At 48.4% G+C, this 26,668-nt stretch overlaps 1 protein-coding gene across 10 annotated transcripts in view; it reads left to right on the top strand.

Moving 5' to 3' along the window:
* ENOX1 (ecto-NOX disulfide-thiol exchanger 1) overlaps positions 1 to 26,668 on the top strand; it is a 436,596-nt gene that overhangs the window by 371,402 nt on the left and 38,526 nt on the right. For all 10 annotated transcript variants that reach the window (XM_036228929.1, XM_036228928.1, XM_036228932.1 and 7 more), the window contains one exon: positions 23,218 to 23,325. In XM_036228929.1, coding sequence (XP_036084822.1) covers positions 23,218 to 23,325 — 108 coding nt within the window. The remainder of the gene's footprint in view (positions 1 to 23,217; positions 23,326 to 26,668) is intronic.

Below are 26,668 nucleotides of genomic sequence, written 5' to 3'. Positions count from 1 at the left end.
AGGGAGACGAAGGGAAGAAACACGTTGAAGAAACCCACGCTCGAGGTAGGAAACAGAAAACTGGGAGATGGAAAGGCATGGAGAGGAGGGTCGGCCTCGTAGCACACGGTCAGAAAAATGCCGAGCATGATGCAGGTGTCCTAGAACTTTTAAACGAAGAGCTTGGTAACCGGTTTTGTAAAAGCGCGGTGAGTCTCTTTTTGAGATGGATGACGACATAAACTGTGTTGTTCCCGCTTCTCACGGATTGTGCTTGGGATGTAGTCGGGGCCTCTGAGCACGGCGTGTGTTCGAGGTGACAGACGAAGTGCTAGGATCGGGGGGCGGGGGGACAGGCAGCTATAGAAAGAGGCCAGTGTCTCCACTTTTGCTGATGAATGTCAGGTGTCAGCCCGGCGCCCTCGAGGTCAAGATGTGTATCCCAGCAATGCACAGAAGGAGACGGAAGCTGTGGGCTCTGGGAGGGGGAGAAGAGACAGGAACTGTGGGAAAGGAGGGGTCCAAGGGAGAGGAAAACCCGGGCCCTGGCAGTGGGGGATCCAGATCAAAGATTCCTCGCTGGGGTTGTATGTGAAAACGTCAGCCAATACCTGATACGCGTAAGGTGTTTGGGCCTTTGAGTTGTCGTAGAATAATATAGCATAAATTATGATCACACTTGGGTATTTTTTTTTTATCTCTCTTAATATGTGAATCTAACCACTCTTCTGGCAAAAAAAAAAAATAGAGATTGTGTTTCTTTAAACAAGGGAAATATGAGTAGGACGATGGGAAATTACATATATCATGAATAAGATATATTTTTAAATCCCCCACCCATATTGACTTCTGACTTGCCTACCGAGTATCCGAGGGATGAGTGGTAGCTGAAATACTCGCCAGGCAGGGAGGAATAATGAGGGGGAAGGGATTAAAAAAAAAAAAAAGGTATAAACGAGTTAAGGACCAAGTCACAGAAATTACGACTTGAACATCTCCCGCGTTTGAAAGCAGTTTGCACGTCTTGGCTTCGAGTCCTGCCTGGTTGGTGTCCACAGTGTGTGCTAGACAAGTCGGCGAGGCTCAGAGGCAGGGCATGCTGGGAAAGTGCTCCTGTGGGGCATGCTGGGAAAGTGTCCCCGCGGGGCATGCTGGGAAAGTGCTCCTGCGGGGCATGCTGGGAAAATGGCCCCGCGGGGCATGCTGGGAAAGTGCTCCTGCGGGGCATGCTGGGAAAGTGCTCCTGCGGGGCATGCTGGGAAAGTGGCCCCGCGGGGCATGCTGGGAAAGTGCTCCTGCGGGGCATGCTGGGAAAGTGTCCCCGCGGGGCATGCTGGGAAAGTGTCCCTGCGGGCCTTGCTCAGGTCTCCGCACCTGGGAGTCGGGGGAGCAGCTCTGTGCCAGGCTCCCCGGCGTGTCCAGACGCCCCGACGCTGGGTGTGCGCCGGTGCCCTCGCCGGGAGGACAGTCTGTCGAGTCCCCCAGAGACCGTGACCCCAGACCCAGCCCACAGCTGGCATGCTGCGTCTCCCGCCACCCGGCCACTTGTCCCCCAGGAAGGTTTATCCTAGCTGCTTTCAAAGTTGGTGAAACCTTCAAGGTGGTTGAAGATTCAAATCTGAAAGGCGTCGGAGGAGGCGAGGGTGAGCTGGGCAGGTGGGGAAGGCGTGGGCGGGGGTGGCAGCACCCGGCACGGGGGGCGACGGCCTGGCCCACGCAGGAGCCCCCGAGAGACCGTCCTTCAAGGCCACTTTCGGTCGCTGTAGCGTCTCCTGCACCCGCGCAATCTCCTCATCAGTGGGTACTTTGCTTTAGCATGTTTTTTTTTGTTTTGTTTTGTGTTTTGGAGTTTTGTTTTGGCTTTCGCTTGGTTTTGGAGGGGTTTAGTTGAAACAGCGCTGATCTACCACCCCCGCTTCTGGAGACGGGAAGTCTGAGATCAGGCCAGCGGGGTTGGGTCCCCGAGGGCCGCGACGGGGTGTGGCTCTCCCCAGCTTCTGGTGCCCTCACTGGTCATCTTTGCCCCTCCTCGGCTTGTGGACACGTCACCCCACTCTCTCCCTGTGTCGCGTCTACATCCAACTTTCTGCTTTTTGTAAGGTCACGGCTTAGATAGGATTAGGGGCTCGCGCTACTACAGTCTGGCCTTACCTTAACTCGTGACATCTGCGATGATCTTCAAATTAGATCGCTCTCTGAGGCACAGTGGGTTAGGACTGCACCAGGTAAATTCGGGGGGAGCACAATTCAAGCATTAACAGACACACAGTAGAGAGTGAGCGTGGGTTTGTTAGACAGGCAGGGGCACAGAGGCAGTACTGGCACGGTGGCCGTGGGGAGCTCCGGGTAGTGTGGGATTCTTGGGTCATAAGCAGCTGGCCAAGGACTGGTGAGAGCCGAGTCCCTGTAGCACAGGGCGGGACTCACCCAGTGGCTGCGGATTCTGGCTGTTAACCGGTTGTTAGGCCGTGCTTAGCCATCTCTGTGGCAACACGTCTTTGCTATCGTTTTAAACTAGATGTGCTTTTTAAGATGTGTATTTCCACCTTAACATCATGTTGAATAAATTACAAGTTGCAAATTTGAGCCGTTCTGCGAAGAATTCTCCTGACTTTTAAAACCTGTTCTCAATCTGCCCACTGCCCGCTTTTTAAATTTGTAAATCATGATCTCAGGGAAAGTCAACAGATAGAGGAGGGGTTAGCTGCCCACATGTCATCATTTTAACAATCCATCTACGGGAAATTATTTCTCTAAAAAAACAAACAAACGAGAAGATAGAGAGTCTCAATAGCCTTAGAACTAGAACCAGCTTACAATTTTTACAATGACCTTCAAGTGAAACCCCAAAAATTCCTAACTTTTCTTCTTTTAATCCTTTAAGGATGTGTTCACTGACATCACATGATGTCTCGTATGTTCATGAATAAGACACGACGGGTAAGGTTGCTAAAAAGTGGAAAAACCCTCAGGTGACTTCATCCGGTGCTTCTCGGCCCAACCCCGTACTATGTGCCTGATTTAATATCAGACATGTCACAGAAAGGAAGTAATAGCTTGAATCCATGGCAACAGAGTAGTCTTTTCCTGATCTTAAGCTAGAAGTTAAGCTGTGTCTGCCTCGGGCCTAGTGAGGGGTGGGCTTGTGTTTGTATCTTTAGGTGTACGAAGAAAGAATATACACATTTTAAACTCTTATGTATTTTGGATTACCACACTGAATTGTCTTCTTGGGTTTATTGAGGTAAAAAAAAAAATACAAAGAACAAAAATACTCTTTTTAGGGATGCAGTTCTATGAATTTTGACAAATTTATACACTCTTGTAATCACCACTGCCACAATCGGTGTATGAAACGCTTCTATTACCACCAAAACAATTCCCTTATGCACCTTTTACATCAGCCTCACTCCGGCAACCACCGATCTGTTCTCTGCCCGTGTAGTTTGCCTTTTCCAGGACGTCATGGAAGTGGGCACATGCAGCCTTTTGAGTCTGGCTTCAGCAATACATGTCGCTGTGTTTCAGCTCGTTCCTTGTTACTCCAAATGGTGTTTCATCGTTAGGGAAAAGCTGTATTTTTTTTTTTAATCTAGTCATCAGTTAATAGACATTTGGGCGATTTCCTCTTTGTGGTAATTATGAATATATCTGCTTTAAACATTACTGTAGAAGCTTTTTGTTTGGACATGATTTTTCATTCCACCTGGGTAAATATCTAGGAGTAGGATTGCTGGATCATAGAGTAAGTGCATTTAAGAGTTTGCAGCTGGAGTCTCTACGCTTCCACGATAAGTTTTCACTTTAGTTTCCTGTTCTGACCCTTCCTGAAATGCCCACGGGTCAGATAATGGACCACTGGGCTGATGCTCTGTCCCCATTTTTCTTCTTATCCCATTATCTGTTTAAACTTTCTCTTTGATCCTTTCTCTTGAAGTTGCTGTTTGGTTATCACATTATTTTATTTGCAAACATTATTATTTTGTTCTTTCATTAGTGTCCCTTTGTGCAATCTTATTTTGTTGTTGTTGTTGTTGTTGCACTATCTTCTCAAATCTTTTTTAGAATGCCAATGCGAACTTTTCAAAATTCTCTGTTCCCGAACCATTTCTGTTTATTCCAGGAGTGGTTGTTTGTGTTTTGTATCTCAGTCTGGCCCTTTCATGCTACGGGTTTTTGCTCCTTCAAGGAGATGCTTGTGTTTGGGTTCAAGGCCTTGGTTTATATTTCTAGGGAGCGGTGTGGGTTTGCTCACTGCTGAGTCTGAGTCTTGAGTCTTTCTCCCCTGGAGTGGCCACTGACCGGCTGGCTTCATTTCCAGGAGGTGGGGATCCCTCAAATGCCAGCATCTGTCATATACTAAGACCTCCCTCCAACTCCCTTCCCATTCTCTTTGCTTTTTAAAGTTTATTCGTTAGCAGACGTTTTAATTGAGTCTCCGGAAGAAGGAAAAACAAAACACAAACGCCCATGCGCCGCGTCTGACATCTTGAACAAAAACCTATTTCAGGGTCTTTTAACTTTAACGCAACCCTTGAAGGAACTCTTGGTGACCTGTGGGCCGGGGAGCAGGCCAGGGGCAGGTATTACACGTGACCCCAGCCGTCCAAGGGGAAACGCATTCCCACGTGTCTCAGGGGAAGGAATGCAGGAAAGGAAGGCAGCGCGTTTTGGAGTGAAGTTTGCTGCTTCAGGGTGAGGAGACAGGTGCACAGATGGGGGCGGGGGTTAGCGAGGAGGAAAGGGAGTCAGACGGTTCGGAAAAGGCAACACGAAGAGGCTACAATCTGTAACAACGAGAGAGGAATGGTTGATTTTTTTCTCCATTCTGTTTTGGTGAATTAAAAAAAAAAAAATTGATAGCATGGAGGCAGGCAGGCCTGAACTCAGACAGAGGGATGAGAAGGGAATGTGGGATGAGGGGAGATGACAGCTAAAAGAAAAAAAAAGGAGGAGGAAATGACACAAACATAGAGCAAAAAGAAAAGAAGAATTTACCTAAAAGAAGAAATTCAACATTTTTATAATGATGTTGTATTTGAAGAGGTTTTGGGAACTATTTAGATAAATGGACTCGACGTAGAATGTGAAACCCTGAAGATCGATTAGTTTGGTCATTAAGTCATAATATAGTATGAGAATCTTCTAAGCAAGATGCTTCCGTCGAGAAAACTCAAAATGGTTCGGTTGGAAGAGAACAGCATATATGCGATGACCTGCTTTGCTCATTCAGGAAGAAGCATGTAACGACATTATCATAATATCTTTAATATATGAAAATATTACACATCGGTGCAGAAAATAATTCAGCGTCACTTGACAGGGCAAGAAAGTCACGTCGTTATAGTATAGAGAAAGGCGCTTTCTTTTAGACTTTCATGTGCAAGGAGATCATTTCATCTTTAAAACGTCAAAAAACATGTGTGTATAAATATACGCTATACAAATATAAAAATCTGGACTATTGACAAGCTGAGTCTGCAAAGACACACCCCATCTTTATTGAATTCTATTTCAGTGACCCAGAAGAAGTTTCTTTCTTCCTGAACAGAAAACAACTCACATTTCCCCATTCGTATAAGAGGTCTTTGACATTTTACAAGAATCAGAAAAATCATGAAATGTGCATCTCTCAGATGGTGTGGCTTTGTGGACCATCAAGGTTCACAGTTGCTGCCAAATTCGGGGTCCAGCGTGGTCTTCCTTTTCTGTCACTTAACTACCCTGGTGGTTTGTAATTTGAACGTGTTTGTAATTCCACGTTCTACCCCTTCTTCAGCCACGTACCTCAGGATGGCACCTCGTGGTAGCAGCGCACATGATGGTGATGATAATTCTCATTCAGAATTCATTCATGAGGCGGCTAAAAATCATTCACAGAGTTCCCACTGGCAGCCTGTGCCCTTCCTGACTGCGGATTGCACTCCCCGGCACTTCGGAAGAAGGTACACAGCCCGCTTCATTGCGAGTCCGGAGAAGGCGTTGTTGGTACATCTGAAACCAGGAATAGAAACCAGTTCTCTAATTTAGGGCCCCAGGGCTTTCCATGACAAAGCCCTGCCTGTCTGAAATGATCGCACCTGACATCTGCCAAGGGGTTTGGGAGCTTAAAACACATGCCCATCTGACTCTGGCCGAGATACAAAGACCGCCGCGAAGGCAGCGGAGCGGAAAACTCCCTAAATTTCTCAGCCATTTCAAACGAAGATGGGCCACTGGGCATCTTGCCATTTTCACTCAACAGTGACCACAAGATAAGGAAGGAATTAGGTGCCTGCAGGCCACCCAAGGGGTGCCCAGCTTTTGCACAAGAAAATGAAAACACCAAAATCAGTAGGAGGAGGAGTGGCTTCCAGATCCCCTGTTTTCTGTACAGCTTTGCAGGAGTCAGCTTGTCTGAAGCTTAGGTCCTTCACCTGGAAAAAGAGTCCCGCCAGCCCTAGCCAGGACTTGTCACAATAAAAGGAGGTCATGTGCGTGGACACGTTTTGAAAAGCTGTTATACAACATAAACTGTGATTGCCACATTCTGGGTGAAAATATGAAGAAATATAGAGGTTTAAGAGAAACCTCGGATTAGCAGAGTAAGTCTGGACAAATCCAGACCGGAGTGTCCTGATACTGGGTTGGCCAGAGTTGTTGCTCCTACCTACCCCCACCTATCCCCCACTCACCCCCCACGCACCCCCCACGCACCCTGACAGCCCATGGCCCACAGTTAACTCCCAAGAGCACACAACGTGATTTCCCACAATGCTCAGCTCAGGAGTATGAGCCATCTTGGTTTCTCAGGTAGGAAATTGAGACCTGGAGATGTCAAGTGACTGGCCCAGGGCACAGCAAGTACCTGGCGGAGCCAGATTCCAATCCCGGGCTGCGTGACCGCAGCCCCTGCCCCCTCTGCTCTCCCATACCCTTCTGCAGCTGTTTCTGGGGCTATTGCCACACACCCGTTGTCACCATGAGAGCAGAAGGCCGAGAAGCTCTGTCGGTTGCTAGAAATGTTGTTGGTAAAAACCCGTTGCCCACTCCCTGACTCTGGGTCATAGCCCCTACTTTGGTCTTTATGTCAGCGGAATGAGAGCTAGCAAAAAAAAAAAAAGAAAGAAAAGAATGTTCACGCAGCTTTTATTTATTAACTTTGGACTGTGAAAATAAAACTCTTCATTTCTGGGAAGGGAAAGAGAAGCCCTAATAAAATTTAACGACGGGAGGCTTCATCTCATCATTCGTTATCCTGCTCTGCCGTTAATTAATTTGATCATCAAATGCATCCTCATTAGTAATCACCCCTTCTAAAAATAACGAGGCTAGCAGACGAATCGATGTAGGAGCCGGGGGTAGAAGTAATGGCACTGCCTCGTGCACCAGGAAAGTCGCTTGTCCCTGAAGCCTGCAACGGGAAATACCGCATCTTCTGTAGACTCGCAGCTGCCACTGGACAGAGGAACCCCTCCCCCACACCAGGAGCCCGCTGTCGTTACATGACCTTTGAATGACCCTCCCCTCTACCACCTCTTTTGGAAATTGCTTCCTGACTTATAGGCCGTATCACACACCAAGAGCACCAGATTGATAGTGAAATGGATCTTTCCTTAAATGCAATACATCAAAACAGGTTTTCACTGCAGATACAAACTGGCCTTGCACTCTGAACAACCACTGTCATCTCCCTCCAGCCACGGACTCCCGAATGGATCCTCGTGGTCTGGCCTTGACTCCATTTCTCTCTAGTCTGCCAGTACAAAGAAGCAGGCTCCCCCACGCCGCAGCCGGGGCCCCGGGCAGCACACGCGGCCACCTGTCTACGGCAGGTGTCACGCTCCCCGCTCGACCGATGTCGTTATCCATCTCTCAGGAGGGGAGCGTCCTCCGTGCAGCTCGTTAGGAGAGGATGCGTGGGGGTTAGGAGGACCAGCCAATTTTCTTCTCGTCAGAGGTGAGAGCTGCAAAGAAAAAGCGTGGAGAAGTGTGGTGGAGGCGACAAATCACGACGTAGAAACAAAGCAGAAAGGAGAGGGGAAAAAAAACCCCTCTTTATCTGAGTAAGAGAACAAACAGGGAGCAAGAGAAACGTAGGTGGGAGTTGCAGGTTTTCTGGATCTAGGTTTGTCATTTTAATTTTCGTTTTATTTTCCTTCTTATGAAGGGATATGCTCTCAGTGCAGAGAACTTGGAAGCACAAAAGAAGCACGTGAAAGGAAACAAACTATTCCCAGTGTCGCCGCACAGATAGAACTGGTGTCGGCGTGCCCGTGCGCCCTAGCGGCCCCTTCCCCTACGTACGCATGGACGTACGCGGTTCATCATCATTTTCACATGTTGGCCAGCGAGGTAGCCAGGCTTTGTCAGTTAACATTTCTGGAGCTGTAACCAAGTGTGGAATTGGGAATTCAGGTCCACGATGTTGTTAGTTACAGACTGCGTTTTCCCCGCCGTTTAGCGAAACGGCCTGAATCGTCATCAAGGGAAACTTAAACGAAGTTAGTGCCCCATCTGGCCCTCGCTTTATAGACCACCCATTCCACTCAGCTGCGGGGTGGAGGGACCCACCCTGGCGAAGTGCTTGTCTTGACGCCCCTTCCTCAGTTAGGTGGTTACCTCTGCGGTCCCCGAGCTCGGTTTCATCTCCGCGCCTCTGTCACTTGTCCTTCCTCAATCTCTGTCTCTGTTTCTGTCATTCTCTCTCTCTCTCTCTCTCTGTCTCTCTCTCTTTCTCTCTGTTACACACACACACACACACACACGCCACACATCACACACACACTGCACTTAGTCAGCAGCCACAGCAGCTTTACGTGCTGGAAGTACGAGCAGGTGGAAAAAGGAGAGGTGGATTCAGACTCCGGTGGCGGAGTTCCGAGGAGGGGGTGTCACAGGCGGCGCTCGCACGTGACGGGAGAACGCGGCGACCTGTCAAAGCTTCGTGCTCGCGCTTTTCTCCTCCTGTCCTCTCACATCGCGCCGCCGCGCCGTCGCGCACACACTCCATTTTACGTCTCCACCACCTCGACTGACGCCGAGCCCGGCATCACCCGGGCGATCCGTCAGAGGGACGCGGGCTCTCACCCACGGCGTTCGAGGTGCGTGTTTTCACCCGTAATTTACATTTTATCCGAGTCAGTCATTTCGAGCCTTTAAGCAGAGTGGCTCTCTGCGATCTGGCCCTTCACTCATTCCCCACGCACCTTGTCTTTTCTCCTGGCCTTCTATTTCTTCCCCCGTGGTTTGTGTTTCTCGTCTTCGTTGCCCCTCAGCTTATTTCAGGAAGGTCTTGGTAATGACCTCAGCGTAAGACCCAGAAAAATGCGGCCATGCTGAGTTTCTCTTTACAATGTAATTTCCCCCCAGTAATCCTCCTATTTATTACTCACGGAGAAAGGGAAAAGGGGGTTCGTGATAGAGCTTCGCCAGTCTACTTCTGGTAATAGGAGCTCAGATTGATTTCGGAGAATCGCCAGGTCGTTTAAGGAGCACGCCCAGGTCCAGGGTCTGGGATCTTCGTTGATCAGACTGGTCTTTTCAGTCCAGCTTTTCTGCCCAGCTGGTGACTGACTGGCTTGATTTGCAGCCCAGTTCACTGGCCATTTCTCGTGTGAAAGCCGGGCTCTGCTTTGCAAAGCAGCATGGTCCACCCACAGTCAGAAAGCATGGAAGCATGCGATGACAGAGGGCATTCTGCTCTAGATATAAAATTCGGACTGGATATGGGCCCAGAGTTACCTCCTGTTGCGGAAAGAGGACTTCAGTATACAGAACGTCGGGGTGAGGGGTGCCTGAGTGGACCCCTAATCCAGTCCACTTTATAATTTTAATCAGCGAGGTTATGTCACCAAGCGGAGCCTCCCGCCTCCCAACTCTCCCCGCCTGTGACCCAGGGCTCCCAGTTCCTGGCCCTCGGGGCCATACTCTGCCTCCTTGTACTGGTGCATTCAAAGCATCTTTTCCCTTTACATTCATTTATGTCCACCCCTTACCTCCCTGGGGGGGGAGGGGACGGAAGAAGGAGTTGCGACAGAGGCTGTGATTTTCCCCTGATGTGTTAAATAAGTATTAGTTTCTTTTTCCTTCTGACGTTGGTGTTGAAACTAGTGCTGGCCCCTAAGACCCGTCTTCCGTGGCTTACTTTGTGCTTCCTGTGCGACGACTCTCTGAATAAATGAACGAAGAGAAGAACAAGTTGTGGAGCCACCACACACATTTCATCCTCGGGGACTGGAAAGCCCTTAAGACCACGTCCCTTCCTCTCCATCTCCCCGCTCTCCCTGCTCATGTCCAAACGACTGATGACCTCATCGCACTGGCTGAGACTTGGTCGAAGCGTAAGGATCGGTCAGGCCGTTCTGCCTCTCGAGGTCGCAGATGCTCTGTGTGGGTGTGAAAGGTCCGAGGGACCTGACCAGTCGCTGACCTTATCCAGGGCAGCTGGTAGGGCCCTGGGACTCTGGAGGGGATGGCGGCCACCTCGGGCGGTAAACCCCGGCATTCCCGTTGACACTGTGCATGCCATCACCCAGGCATTCTTTCATTCTGCCATCTTCCTACTCTGCAGATGCTTTCAGAGCCTCTGTGGTGTCTTTCTTTGTACCATGCTCAGCAAGGACCCGAGGCAGAGACACGGGGTAGGTGGGAAGTCTCCAGACCAGGCAGCGCAGTGCTTCAGACTCTTCCCAGTCTGGAATGAAAGATTCTACATGTCAAGGAAGAAGGACATTTCTCTAAGCAGCTTGCCGCTTCCTCCTCCTTGCTATTCCTGCCCGTGTTTGTAATCAGTGAAACATTTCCATAGGACTCAGCCCCTATAAGCTTGATCAACAGGACATATACAGATATACAGAAAACTGGACTAACCAAACATTCCCTAGAACATTTACAAAGAGTAATCCCACATTAGACCTTGAAGCAAATCTCAACACATTTCAAAGGAATGCTATCACTAATGATAACTGAACCCTATTTTGTGGACATTTAAAAACTCACATCTAGACCCACAGATCCAAAAATAAATCGGAACTGTAAATTTAAAATATGTAGAAGTAATTGATAATTAAAACACAACATATCAAAAGCTTGTGAGATTCAGCTGAAATAGAACCTAGAGGAAAAATTAAAAATTTAAATGTCTACTTTAGGAAAAAAAACTGGAAATAGGAGTAAGCATTCAAGTCTTAGTTTAAAAGAATAAACACAAAGAAGGAAGGGCAAATCAATAAAGCCAAATGTTTATTTCAAAAGACTAATAAAATGGAAAATCTCTGTCAACATTAATCACAAAAAAAGAGAAGGATATAATAAGTAATAAACTATTAAAATGAAAATAAAGTATAACTACGAACATCACAGATTAAAGAAAATATCAGGAATAGCTCTATGACAAATTTTTTAATTTAGGTGATATAGACAAATTCCTATAGGAAAATAACAAAATTAAATCAGGAAGAAATAGTCTAAATGATCTCATTTAAAAAATTGAAATAGTACCTTAAAATCTTCCATCAAAATAACAAACTCAGAGTGGCTTTATAGGCAGGTTTAACCAAACATTCAGTGAAAATTATGCCGATCTTTTACAAACTCATTTAGAGACTAGAAAAAAGGAAGTGTGGCCCAACTAATTCATAAGGCTAGTGAACTTGATACCAAAACAGACAAGAACAGTATAAAAGGGGGTGGGGGAGTTATAGGTCACTCTCGCTTATAAAGATAGATTTTAAATTCCTTTTTAAAAAGCTGGATTAATCCGGTATTGTATAAACCACCAAATCGATTTATTCCAGGAATGCAAGGTTGGTTCAGCATTACAAAAGTCTGTTAATGTGATGAATCCCATTAACATGTTCAAACAGAATAATACAATCATTTTAATGGCTGCAGAATGTCTGTTCACGATTTAAAACTAAAACAACCAAAGGAAAATGAGACTTTTAACCACCTGAATAAAAGAGCATTTATCCCATTAAAGATTATCCCCAGTGAACTCAGTGACAGAGCAGTGGTTATTTTTTTTAACCCTCCCTGAGTAATCCTGATATAATCCTTTTAACCCTGATATAATTACTTGGACTAGAATGTAACTGCTTTACGTCACTTGCTTTGTATCATGATTTACAATTTCAAATTGTCATCTGGAAGAAAGAAAAAAAAAAGATTATTGCATGGTCTACTAGCAGACCCTATTCTTTCCTTTTGAAAAATTGAAAGTTAGCACTACCCTCAGCATATCTCCCTATTTCTAGAATACAGACGTAACTAGCTCTGTATCATGGATTTAACCTCATCTGTGCTGTCGCTGCAAGGAGCTGGCCTTTCAGCTGATGTTGGCAAAACCTGTGATTGAAATTTTCATTAGAAGGACACGGGGCCGACTTCCCCACGTAATAGTAAGGTGCATGCAGTGGCGACTGTGAGTGGGGGGACGGCTGAGGCTGAGGGACACCTCTCCCAGGGTAGGTGGTTATGGACATGAAGTGTAAAGCTGCAGCTCTAATTTCTCTTAATTTTCATGCTTTGGGGGCCTTCCCCCCCCTTTTGCTGTTATCATTAATGACCGTGCTGGCACCATTTATTGGAAAGGGTCTGAGTCATACAGCTCACTTCTTTAATGCCTCTTGTATTTAATGTTTCTGAAGCAGAGAGGATTGGTTTAAAATGGTAATTTTTTGCCTGCGCTTTTGAGCTCTCTGCGAGATGGGTGACGCTGCATTCTGTTACCAAAGAGATAGATCTCAGCCCCAGACGCCGTGAAGATGCCATGGCACAGCTCGCGATGGCACCGTCCGTCGAGGATTTCTGTTGCCGCCGCCGCGTCTGCTCTTGTTTCCCCTTAGAGACAAGCTGCAGTCCAGAGACGGGGCGACCCCGAGATGGTCCAGCAGCTAAGCAGCTGCCTCGGGGAAGCAGCATTTAACGGCCACCGCCCTCACTTGTCTATCCAGAGTTTAGAGTAGAGAACAGGTAGAAGCATCATCGCCATGGAATCTCTGGGAGGTTCCGATCACTCCGAGACTCCTGCAATGTGGGTTTCCGGACCGACCTAAGTGCACGAAGATTGCGTGGAAACTTTGGGGGACCGCGCAGCCTCGATCTGCTGCTCGCTTCCTCTGTGGTGGGCGGGCCTGTGCGTTGGCAGACCTTGCCCAGCGGCACCGAAGGAGTCAGAGTGCGAGGCTCAGGGCTCCTTCTCTCCTCACCCCGCCCCAGATCCTGGCGCCTCCTCGCCGTACGAAGGTTAACTTGTGCCAGCAAAGAAAAACTGGGACCCTCGTAATCACTGAACTAGCTTCACTGAAGTCCGACAGTTAATCAGGGATGAAGGCCTTCTAGTCCCACGAGGCCGAAGGTTTTCCAGCCTCAGACATTGGTGGCCGATGGGGAGAGAAAACCATTGGCTGTGTGTCCCCCCTTCATTCATCCGCAGAACATTTGAATTATTAGAATTTTCTCATCATTAGGATTCAGCTAAAAGCTCTCAAGACTCCAACACGGATCCTTATTCCAGAACCGTTAAGCCAAAAGCCGCTTGCCTACAACCGTGCTCAAGGTGGCCAGTGACGGTGGTGACACCTGCCGTTAATGATGCTGGCACGAGCCTGGGTCGGCCCTCCAGGGGCGCACCTGAACAAGGCCCCCCCACTTTGATTACGCTCCCTCCGAAGGCGGCCACAGGGTCTTGGTCGAAGGTCACCCATTAAGGGTTTTCTAGCTAGAAGCTCTGATCACGACTGGGTTATAAACCCTGCGAAGGAAAAACAACTCTCTCTGGGCCACGGTGCAAGACTCAGCTGTTCAATCAGGTTCTTGTTTCAAGTAAATGGGCCAAGCTGGCTGGAAAGGACGTTAATAGTTTAAATTTCTACATTAACAGCTGTACATGCGCCCAGAGGCTGGGGTGATGACCAGCTCATGTAATTGGGGGGCGGGGGGGAGGGGGGAGGAGCGATAAGAATAAACAAATCCCGGCAAATTGGATCATCGCTTGCGATGGAGCTGCCAGCAAAGCCAATGGAGAGCATATCACTGATGTGTATAGGGTTGCCCTAGCAAGGCATCTGACACCTTCTCTTGTGAATTGCATGAATGGTGCTAATTCCAGTTGGCTGGTCCTGTGTTTTGAACATTGGCAGAAGGAGGCTAACCAACCAACCAACCAGAGTGAGGCTAACCAACGGACGTTTCTCGCTGCGTATGAATTCCCAGTCGTGCCCGCTCATGCAAGTTCAAAGTCATTTGCACTTGCCAGGTCTTAATCTCTCCGTTTTCACAAAGAGAATCATGACAGATGTTTTCTTGGTACCCTTTGCCATCCAAGGAGCCTCGCTGACTTAATGGATGTTCTCTGGCCTCACAGTATCTCACCGGTGAGTGTTGTTCATTTTATTTAACATGTGAAGAAAGTGAAAAAATGGGAAGCCGAAATGACTCTGCAAATTACACTATTTAAAAAAAAACATCATCTAAAGAAGAGAAAATAGCTTTTAGAGCCTTCCAAACTACCTTTGCATCTTCTTTTCCTGTGCTCGGCATTCGAGAAATTGATGTATTGTGCAACCAATGGTAAATTATTCTCAGGAAACAGTCGTGAGGGAAAAGAGATCAGAGCAGTAAAGCAGCTTGTTCAAGGGCACACAGCAAGTCACGTCAGCCTTCGACATGGTGACCTGTGGCCTATTTCTCTGCCTTCTTGCCAGTTCTTGGCTTCGTTTCTTTTCATAATGACATTGCCTCATCGGGATGTAGCGTATCATGACATTAGATTATGGAAATGCCAAAGCCCTCACAGGAGGATATCCAAGCGAGGGGAAAGGTCTCTAAAGCCACGTCTGATGGAACAGGCCCCAGTCTCCCCCCAGCCCAGTAGGCCACGGGCCTCGTCCTCCTCTCTCGGTCTGACTGGGCTGCCCGCCAGTGTCGTACCCAGGGTAATCCGACACGCAGAGAGGGTGCTTTTTTAAATATCCTCCTCCTCTAAATGGCAAAATTATTTACAGTAATAATCATCAAATGAAACTAATAATAGTAATGGTTTAGAAAGAAATGCGTGCAGTGAAACTTTTCTTATATTGAATTTCACATATAGTTATGCTTGTAAAACGATAAATAGTACAATGATTTAGTAGTTTTTTTAATCCACCTAACCGTTTGGACTTTGATCATTTGATTATAGCCAATATGATACAGCGCGTAAATAATCGTTCAGTAAATAAGTGAATTTTAATAGTAGAACCGATGCAAACAGAGTACAATTTAGGCAGTTACTAACCGCACCCCCGATGCACCAGTTTCTCCATTTGTCCTTCAGTTTCAAAGCAAACTGTTAACGGCTTTAAAAGAATCCATTTTCATTTTTAAAATATTAAAATTTAGTAAAAATATTTCACAGATGAACTAAAATTTGCACTTACCAACCCAAAATGATACACCGCACGGTTCTCACAGTGTTTCCCTGTCTTAAGCTTGCAAGGCAAGCATCTCCGACAGGCCCCGGGCAATGAGCGGGAGTAGCCCGAGTTCTGGTTATTGGTCTGTTTGCTTCAGACCTACCTCCTGCAGAAATGTCGGGGTACCTGCAGGGCTGCAGGGTTTGGAGACACTGTGCGGAAAGCAAGCTCAAATGATTCTAAATCAGAAGCTCCTGTATGGGTGTGTATGGGGGGCTGCGGGCTGGGCATGGGAGCAGACTGTGAAACGGGACATTTTCCGAATTAGTTTTTCTCTGTAGAGTGTGTTTGTTAAAAGGTAGGTAATGAAAATGTGCTCATTTTAAGATCGCATCTATATTATTTAACCTGAACAATAATGGCAGTGATGGTGAGATTTGGGATCCACAAAGGGTTTTAATCAGGAAATGTTTTACCACTGATTTTGTTTAGAACTGTGAGTACGCAGTGATTATAAATGGATGAGCCTTTACTTAGTTTTATCATTGTCAAAGTTTGTACAGTTGCAGCTCCATATGTCCCGTGCCAGGCAGACAGTGCCCAGGGGCCCGGCCGTGGTGCCCCTCCCCCTCCTGCAGACGCCAGCCCCCCAATCTGCATCGCCGTGGTTCCCATGTACCCCTATGGGTTCTGCTTCCCTTTGGAAATGCTGTGTGGCTCACAGAATTCCTAGATTTCTGTTTTTCTCCTCAGCAAGGCAAGTCCCAGGGTGGCGGGCCAGCCCTGGGGACCCGAAACACTCCAGCTCCAGGGGCATGGCCTCTGGGCTGCCCACAGCGCCTCCGCCAGAGAACCCGCAGCCCATGCCCCCCACCCCACCCTGCGCGGCCTTGCTGTGATGTGTGCACACACTACGTGTCCTTCGGTCTGTCCCTTCCTTGGACCTTCAGAGAAGAGAATCTGTGCCAAAGCGCCCTGCCCCGGGAGGGTGCCGAGGCACCTGATTGTCTCAGGCACCTCTTTGAGGACCCAGAGCCTTGAAAACACACACTTCCACTTTTGTACTAGTCCCCCAGAGCTGCCTCGAGCTCCCAGGGTGCCCCTCCTGGCGTGACCCCACGGGCGAGCCCCGCAGGCCAGCGCGTGGCTGTCTGGCTCTGGCTGACGTCAGTGGCTTAAGAGCAGGGTCAGGAAGCAGGGCGACACTCTGGGCGTCTCTCCGGGCTGTAAAGGAAGCCTGATCCCATCACGGGCGAGAGGTTGCCTTTCTGCCTAGCAATGAGAATGGCATTTAAAATTCAGTATCAGAAAAGATATTGATGAGATTAAGGGCCCGAAGGAATTGATTTATGAGGAAAGACCCACGGAATTAAATATGGATAGCCTGGTGTAATAGGATATTAGGCTCCGAGCACAATTTCATTTCTGTGATCCAGTGTTCCTGCTATCAGTCATCTGAGTGGCGGAGTTCCTTCCGAGAGACGTTTCTCCCGCGGGGGTCGCGGTGCTGGAGGCAGAGAGGGAGGCGCCGGGCCTGACAAACCCGGCCGCAGGCTTGGCTGCCCTCGCCTTGTGCCGTAAATTGAAGTGTAGTTTCATCCCCAGGTGGAAGCAGATGACATTTTAAACTAGAATAGATCTTGAGTAGTCTTACCACCTCCTGTGACAAGAAAATTTAAGCTAGTTCAATTCCATCATTTTTGGGTTTTTTTCCCCCAAGGAGAAAATGAACCTCGTAGGTATCAGGTGGTAAGTGACTGTCCCCTCCGCCCCCTATCCCCCAGCCAGGTCTCTCTCTCGTCGGGGATTCCGTTATAGATGGGTTTGCCTCTAGGCAAAGCCCTGCTCTTAGGTTATGATAATACGCGCTCAATGTTTTTACATCTCAAACTTTCCCGAACGATCAGACACGGGCCTCGGATGGACGGCGTTGGATTTAAAGCAGGCAGACTTCATAAGCAGGCCATGGGGCCGACATGCCTAGATGGTTCTGAAGTCAGGGAGAACCCAAAGAGGATGGAGGGGCGGAGGGTCTGGGGAACCCCGGGGAGAAGAGAAGCGGCGGCGAGCTGGGTGTTTGGGTAGCAGGGCTCACCCAGCGAGAAGGGATTAATGGACCTACCGTCTCACCTTACAGCAAAATGAGGTGACAAGAATCTGGCAGAGCTGGCCACCGGGGGGGTTCCGATCGCAGGCTGAAGTGTATGGAGAAATCCGGTTAGAGACAGGGTCGTAGACAGGGCTCTGCCACGTAGACCCAGTGTTAAAACGCTCCAAACGGGCACGGCCGTATCCACCATGGCCTTCGGCAGAAAATGCTCTTTGGCAGTCCCTGGACCTCATCTCCTCAGGCGACGGTCTACTGGCCTTGAAGGCATAGCCCGCTGAGTAGGGCATCAGACTGATACCAAAGTTATGAATCAAAAGGGCAAAAACGCACTCAATCGATGATGCTTCATGGGTTCACATGTTTCCGGACTTTTATGCACAAATGTGCAGCGGCTTATATGTAATGCGCAGACAAGTTCTGATTCAAAATGGGTCCCTCCCCCCGCAGAGCCCTTGTTCCTAATGCCTCAACCGATCCCCAAAAATTTCCTAGAGAAGCTGCAGTGGTTACAGTCATTACTAGAGCATTTGGCACCACCCTCAGTTAATTGCGGTTTGTATATCAGCATCCTCGTGAACTAGAGGACAGGCTGCTCAGTGTCTGCTTTCTGCATATGTGCGTATTATCTAGCCCTGCTGTGTACACAGTAGGTCAGTTCTGACTGAAGGAAAGAATGGATCACTGACTGATTGAGCGAGTGAATAAATATCAGCAGGTCGTTTTAAAAGCACTGAACATAGAGCCAAGCACTGAGGAAACTGAAGCGAGGGGAAGATGAAAAGAAATATCGGCATGCACGCATGCGTGCACGGGCGTGTGTGTGTGAGTGTGTGTGTGTGTGTGTGTGTGTCTGTGAAGTTGTCAGACACCATCAATGTGCGCCTACCTGATGGCATACTCACCTTACCCACTGCCAACCTAAATTTGGACCGTGCATGACACAGAACCACTGTCCCCTTTACAGGTCCTCTCTATTTTAAGCCAGCCACCGGTCCGGCCGAAGGCTCCTGAGTGTGTCAGCTGATAATGAGATGTCAATGCCGTATTTCATAGAGACCGTTAGTGCTATGGACTGTGACTTTCATGGGAGATAACCTTAAATTCCCTGTTAGCTGTATAAAAGCTTCACTTTGATCAAAACAAAACAAAAACAAAAACAAACAACAAAAAAAACATTGTAAAATTTAAGAATAAAGAAAGGTAAGGGAGGGGTTACAGTTTTTAAAGAAAGTCAAACCCTCATACGGCTCACAGATACACAGAGCACGTCTCCAGTGGCCCAGCTCGTGAGTGGCCATGGCAAGGGCCTGGACAGAGATCGTCGCTAGGAGGGTTTTACATTTGGCGTGTCCTGGAGTCCATTTCAGGGTAGAAACTGCCATGGGAAGCAGGCAGATTGGCTTGTGCCAAGTTGTAAGCCTCTCCCAAACAGCGCAGCCTATGACACATGACGACCTCACCCCTGGGTGAGTCCCCCGTCTGTAAGAGCGGAAATGTGACCTCACCTCTTCCTGGGCTTCAAGTAACCTCTGTTGCGTTCTTTGAATTTGTCAGAGAGAAAGACCCATAGCGCACTGAAATTTCTGTCTCCAAAGAGCTTTAGGAATGACCTTATGAAATCGGTGGGCTGGAGACATCGAGACGTGTCAGGTGTGGCGTTTGTTTACCTGTTATTGTCCACCAGAGTACTCGCACTTGATCGGCATGGGGATAATTGTCTAATTGGAACACGCACAGTCTTAACCACCAAAAATTGAGCATCTGTTTAATGCCACACTCTCCACTATTAAATTAAAGTTATGCTACAGTCAGCCAGTCTGACCAAAAGACTCTTCTGATTAAGGTCTAGCTGCCTGTGAACTTCAGTTAAAAATTCAAACTAGAAAGAGTATTACACAGGCTCATAAATTTCAGCTGAGAAAGGACCAGAAAGGCTGACTTAAATCACCTAGTTGTGGACTGCCACATCGGTTCCATAGGACATCTAATCAAATGAAGATCACCACCGTTCTGAAGACGTAAATATTAGATCCACAAGTTTATGCCTTATAAATAAAATAAAGCATTAATTACGAAGAATGCAGAAAACAGGCTCGGGGTATTGATTTTATTTTTCCTACAGTGGTTATTTTGTTGGATTTTCTTTTTTTTTTCTTTTTGGTGGAACATAGGGAGGAAATTACATACTTATAAATTCATCGACTGCATTTCTTTAGCCTTTTAAGAAATATTCCCCTTTCAATTAAGAAAGACATCTGGAACTGCCAGAGTAATGGATCAAAATGCCTTAAGTGAAACTGCTGTTTTCCTCTGAAAGCTTCACGTATCCATGTATCTAGAACAATACATTACGCAGGCACAGAGCCTCGGGTAGTTTTTGTTACTGTGGTTCTTTTGGTTTTTGGCAGCGTGCGTGGTGTTTTGTTTTGTTTTTGCTAGATCGTGGTTTAATCCTCTAGAAATGGGGAAACCAGAGCAAACATTCATTTATCTCTTTACTCATTTGCTCATCCATGACCTACTATGTGGATGTAGTCTAGTTCGGGAGATGTCTGTGAAATGTGGTATTCCGTTTTACATGCTTTGGGAGTAGAGCGGCTAAAATAACTACCTTTGCTGCGATGATTGCAAGAACCCAAGGATACTGCATGTAGTTGGGCAGGTCCTGTCCTGGAGAAGGGTGGCCGGCTAGCTGGGTGCGTAGGGATGGAATCAAGCCCCTACTCCACTGCCTAACCCTGTGCTCTCGTGGATAGAGAGCGGAGCTCTTCTCTGTTGTATAAATCATCATGTGTGTCCGTGCTGGCCCAAAGGCACCTTTAATTTGACTTTTAAAATGAATAGGAATCTAGAGGCAGAGTTCTGGGTAGTGAGCTCATCAGAACTGCCTGGTATTTCTGTGACAAGACAAGGAGATCGGTGGTTTGGATTTCACCCACCAGAGGTTGGGGAACCAACAGTATTTTTAAAACTTGGTAGTAGCTTAATTCTTTTATTCCGTGGGGTCCATCCACCCGGTTATACCTAATGCACACTCCCAGCGAAGGCCACTCATCCCCCCCAAGGCTCGGCCCCCACACGAGGCCGTGATGGAACGTGGTAGTGAATGTTCCGGGATGGCCCCACGGGGGGACGTTCCTGGCTCGTGTTCACAGCAGTGGAGCTGCTGGTCCACAGGGTGTGCGTAAGGGGTTAATTAGCCAGAGCCACTCTACAGAATGGCCGTCCCAGCCTCCCCTCCCCTCAGCAGCGGGAATGAGTTGCTGTGTTTCGCATCCACACTCGCCCCGTTATCCAGCTTTCCAATATCTGCCAGTCTGATAATATGACGACTCTTCAGCTTTTAAAAATGTTGTACTTCTCTGACTCCCTGAGATTGTAAGCGTCTCGTGGTACACTTGCTAGCTACTGACGTTTATTTACATGTCTTAAGACAATAGTCAAGGGCAGTGCTTCTTAAATCTGGGGGGCTACTAAAAATATTCACTCCTGGGTCCCACAGAAGACCAGTTAATGCAATACATAGAGCATAGAGGGCGGGAACCAGGCAGTTGCTTTTTTAAAAAACCTTCACATGTGATTTCACTTGTATGTGGAATCTAAAAAAAACAAAAACAAAATAAATGAACAAACAGAACAGAAGCAAAATTTTACATACGAGGAACAAATTGATGGCAGCCAGGTAGGAAGAGGACGGGGAGATGGGCAAAAAAAGGTGAAGGGATTATGAAGTAAAAATCTCTGGCTATAAAAATAGTCACGAGGAGGTAAAGTACAGCAGATGGAACAGAGTCAATAGCACTGTAATAACTATGCGTGGTGCCCGGTGGGCACAGGGTTTGTCTGGGGATCGCTTTGTAAGGTATATAAATGTCTACCCACTATGCTGTCCAGCTGGAACTAATACAATTACAGGTAAAACTAACAGAAAGATCCTTAAATCCACTCATCCAGAAACAGGGTCCAGATCCCTTTCTATGAATATGTTGCAAAGTTCAGTGAAACCTTTTGTAACCTGAACTTTTTGTGCGGGGAACAACGTATCATGAGCCTCTTCTCTTTAATGGCTGCGTAGCGCTCCGTTGTATGGACGTACTATCATGAGTGCAGCCACGCGCCTTCTGCCAGACATCGGTGGTCGTAAATTTTACTGCTCCATGTGCTCAGCGAACCGACATAAGCTGCCCACCTTTGAGGATAATGTCGTGCCCTTCATTTGGCTCATTTTTAAAGGAAGTTTAAGGATTGGATTAGAAATTGTCAAATGATGTAAAAATTCACTCGGCATCATCGAAGTCAGAGCATCAGGTCTGTTCTGGGGCCAGTCATGGATGCGCAGGAAGGAACAGGGCCATTCCCCGCCGCATCGGGAAACGCGAGGTCATATGAGGTTCTTGTCACGGTGCCTGAGGACATCACGGGCCCCCGGTTCCTGTGCCTTAATCGGCCGATGCACGGTTAAGTCACGTGCAGTGTGACGGGAGCCACTGTCTGGTGTGCCAATCACTTCACGTGGTCATGAGGTGGGCACCGCGTTTTCACAAAACTGCAAGGAAATCTCCGTTTACGCTTATAGGGTCTTCCATTTCTCTGCAGTGCCGGAGGAGGGCACAGAGCAAGCCAGCCCGCAGGAAAGCAGAATGCACTTTTCTGAGGACATCCTATACCCCAGCGAGTCCCCGACCTAGCGGTCGTGAAGATTTAATTCGGCCCTTCCCGTTGGAGGGACGAAGTGTCAGGAATGCACTGCGGTGTTCTTTCGGGCCTCGGTAGCTAAGAACAGCCCAGGCGGCCCCGTGGCCGGCTTGTCAGGGCCCCGGAGAAGCCACCCTGGTGTCGGAGGCGCCGTCCCTCCTGGCCGGGTGGCCGCCGCAGCGTTCCCCTGGCACGAGTGCAGCGTTTGTGGTGCCCAGGAGCAGAAGAGACGCACTTCCGTCTCTTCAAACCAGTCCTTCGTCGTCAAGGTGCCTTGCGCAGACATAGCTGTTCCCAGGGCGTGTCTGGAAGCTCTTAATTAAACGTTCTCCAGCCTGTGTCTGTATTAACGTGTAGCCACGTTCCCAGGAGCGAGTGCTAGGCCGCGCCATGTGAGTTCCAGCCGATAGGGCCAGGAGAGCTCAGGGCTTACAGAAGGCCCTTCAGTGGCCCGGCTTAAAAATAGCAGTGTAGGCCGTGGCTTAGTGTTTTGACAGCTTATATCAGCAGTTTTCCCGGCTGATAAATTGATTGCACTTTGGACTTCAGTCCTGCTGATCTAATAAAACATCACTGTCATAACAGAGAAAGTAAAAGGTCCTTTTGTGGTCCTGGCCACTTAGAGAAATAGCTTTACTATCATATGTAAAATGAAGTCATCTTGAACGAGATGACTAATTATTTGTAATTTTTATTTTTTAATTCCTTCTATCAATATGTTGTTTATTAACACTATTCTCTGTATTTCTATAAATGTGCATTTATTTAAAGAAATATAGCGGCGCCTTCATAAATACCAAAACAGACTCGCTTTTTGTGTGTGTGTGTGTGTGCATCAGTATCACAAACAGCCAAAAAAGTGCCATAAACTGCAATACTCCTCACACTAAGTTGGGGTGGGCCAGAACACCCCCAAATGTTAACTGAAATCTGGACTAAGCTTTAAGACTTATAAAAAAACCGTCTCTCATTTCGAAATGGACATCTCGAATAGCTTACATGTAGTCACCCGACCCTTCAATCCTTTTGACTCTACACATCCCTTGAATTTCACAGCAACTGCTGACCATCCAGGAGGAGTTAAACAACAAGAAGTCGGAGCTGGAACAAGCGAAGGAAGAGCAGTCGCACACCCAGGCCCTGCTCAAGGTGCTCCAGGAACAGGTGAGTGACAGCCTGGGCTCTGGCCTGAGCAGCTCGCATCTGGACACGCCTCTCTCCGCGGCAGGTGTCCCTGAAGTTAGAGCGCAGTCCGATTAGCCGGGACCGGCCCATCCTCGCTGCTTTGCTGCGTGGAGCTTCCCCTCACCTCTCCCCTCACTCAGGCCCCCGTTTGGACTGCCCACGCCCGCCCGCAGTGTGCGAAAGTTTATCCCAGGAGACAAATGAATTCTGATGAAGTTGTAAAACACTGGCAAGTGCAGATCTATTTCACAGCAAGCCGCTAGTTTCCTCTGAAGCCTGATAGCGAGGAAAATGAGTTTAGCGTAACCCACGGTGCTCCTGCAGACCCTCGGCTAAGAGGGACTGATTCATAGCGACAGGTAAAAAGCACCTGCCCTGTGGGTCATGGTGCTTATACAACCACGGGGGCCAACACGCCTTCCATGCGCCGTTTGCAAATTGGATCATTCCGTCCTGGCTTTCTTTGACACGAACATGTAGACATCAAGACGTGGTTTTGAAAGTACCATTTCGCAGCCTGTTGGATGGACCGCTGGGTAGCAGAGTACAACCTACGCCCCGTGTCTGCCCAGAGAGGCTGGGCGGCTCTTACTGCCCACGGCGGAATGAATGGTAGTTGGGAAGGAAAAATCGCATACAGTCACGCTGACCCTTATCGAAATTAGCTCGTTTTAAAATTTTAACTTGCAGTGCCTTATGAGAACGTTATTTCTACACTATTGGTGACTGCAAGAGTGACATTTTTAAAAATAAGAAGTTGGAAGAGTATGACCCTTGTCAGCCGTGACTTGCTTTACAAGCGTTCATTTTGTAATGGTTTGGGATCAAGAAAATATATTTTTAGTTACTTTCCCCTAAATGTATAAGCGAATCGTGAGAGAAAAGCGAACAGGTTGGATAGTGTATAAGCTTTTATGGCTTTGGAGGAAGATGCTTTATAAAATTAATCATTATCTTTATACCGTTAATATGTAATCAGTAACTTAGGCTGAATCTGCATGATTTTGGATGAGATGGATTGAACTGAAGAATATTGTTGCCTAATTCACCAACCTGCTGCCTAGGAGACCCCAATCAATCCTTTTCTCCTTTGCATTATTTAAAGATTCCCAGCAAAGCAGAGCTGGTTTGGTCCAAATTTGCTCCTAGTCAGACAGAAGTATCTTCAGGCTTTGCTGTTTATTCTTCCTCTCTTTCTTTCTCTTTCGTTCTCTTGCTCTTTCTTGCTCCGTCATGTATTGGGATAGGGAGGGACGACTCTCTCTTCTCTCTAAATGACTCAAACCCTTTATTTTGATTTGAAGTCCAAGCCCCAGTTCTAACAATAGATTTAAGTTTCGTAGAAAGTATCGATGTGTTCTTGTGATGGCGTGCATTTTTAAAGGTCAAAGCACAGACACAGTTGGTGAAGCATCACACTTCCCTCTCTATGGCTCAAAAAAAAAAGAAAATGGGGAACATGAAGATTCAGAAGAAACAAAATCATTGAAAACCTAGGAAATCACGAGTAGGGAGGAAGCGTTGACTTAAATGGGATGCTCTTTTCAAGCAAAGCCACCGAGAATGCGTAGTCTGAGAGGACCCCCAGCAGCCAAGTGCGTTCGGGGACTGTCCCCACCACCAGCCCCTCGCCCGGTGCCCTGCTGTGCTTCAGATGGGAGCGTGCAGTGGACACATCCCTTCATCTCCTGGTAGCCACCTGCCCACCAACACGCACTCAGAGCTCACACTTCCACCTCCACGAGCACGGCCTTCCAGGACTTCCTTTGGATTTGTGTAGACACGTGCGGCAGCTTTTGGGTGCCCTCATGGATAGATAAGGTCTAAACAAATGCCCCATTCCAGGAGATCCTGACTGCTCGGGCCTAGAGTCTTGCTCTTATACATGCGTGTGCATGTGCGTGCGCGCGCACACACACACACACACACACACACGCACACAGGAAAAGATACACCCTTCTCAGAAGACTCGGGATTTTGCTCTTCAACATGCCTGCCTCTTGGTGGGAATCCTGGAAAGGAAGACTGAGCCGGGAGGCAGATGCTCACCCCGGTGGGGCGGATGCTCGCCCCGGTGGCCCCTGCTCCGGGAAGGGCCGGCTCAGTCCCTCATTCTCCCTTTGCTAAGATGCAGCACCTCCAGGTCCTCTCAGGCCCCACTGGCTCCCGCCTTTCATCTCCTTTACAAAGACGATCGCGTTTGACACCTGGACCTTGTTCACAGAGCCCGGTGTCATCAGACATGATGACACCACCCGGGGGAGAGGAGCCGCCGGGGTGGGGGGGGAAGGGGGCAGGCCTGCCACTTCAGCCGCGGGAGTGGGGCGCCTGCGGGACGGAGGGGCGGCCGGTGCCAGCTCCGGCCGAAGAGAGCAGGCGACTGACGACACCGGCAGGCAGGGAGACATGAGAGCAAATGGGTAGCGGACAAAGACAGGGCAGAGTTAGAGAGAGCGAGGCGTAGGAGATGAGTTTATTTAAAGGGAGAGCGGCGACAATGGGTGAGTCTGTGCCCCCAACTGCAGAGAGAGGGAGCGGGCTTTGCCACCCGGTGCCTCGCTTCCGCTGCCAACCCCGAGCCGACCCCACCCGCACGCATGGACGCCCGAGTCGCAGGCCCTCGGGCGCAGCGAGCAGAGGGGGCGATGCAGGGGAAGAGGCCGAGGCCCGCCTGCAGCCAGGGATCCTGAAGACAGGAACACGCAGAGGGGCTAAGTCCTTTTGCGCGCACCGACGACGACGGAAGGTGTTCCTGTCCCCGTGGTGCCTTTTTCTCCCCACGCACCTCAGGCCCTGCCCTGCCTCCTCATCCCGCCAGCGGCAGAGCTCCCTCTGAGGGCCAGCGCGGAGTCGTTTCGGTGCGTGCGAGTGACGCGGGGTGAGCTGTCATCGGCCCCGCTGGCCGATCAGCGCGTGCCTCACATTGGACGTCTGTCTTCATGTCGCTGTCCGTCCGGCAAAGCCCTTCTCCTGCCCCTGAGAGCATATGGCTTCCTAGCTGAGCATCTGAGATCACCTTAAAAAAAAAATACACTGACGCTTTCATTTTAATGTGTGCAAATAGCCAGAAAGACCCAACGCTGAGATCGCGCACGCTGATGGCATACGTGCATTTATTTTCTTTCAAACTCCAGGCGTTTATTTCCCACCATGAATACTTTATTTTAGGCATGAGGGGAAAAAAAACAAAAATGAGCAAAAAACAAATGCTACAGAAGATGCTGCTTCCGAAGCATAATGAGCCAGGAAGGCATTCTGGCACAGCTGCCAGCTCTACTCGCCCTTTGCCCTTGCTCTCGGCCTCCGTGTGTCCGCTCTGAGT

This window comes from Rousettus aegyptiacus, unplaced genomic scaffold, assembly GCF_014176215.1.
Source record: "Rousettus aegyptiacus isolate mRouAeg1 unplaced genomic scaffold, mRouAeg1.p scaffold_m13_p_11, whole genome shotgun sequence".
NCBI classification, from domain to species: Eukaryota; Metazoa; Chordata; class Mammalia; order Chiroptera; family Pteropodidae; genus Rousettus; species Rousettus aegyptiacus.
This window is presented reverse-complemented; position numbering and strand designations above follow the sequence as displayed.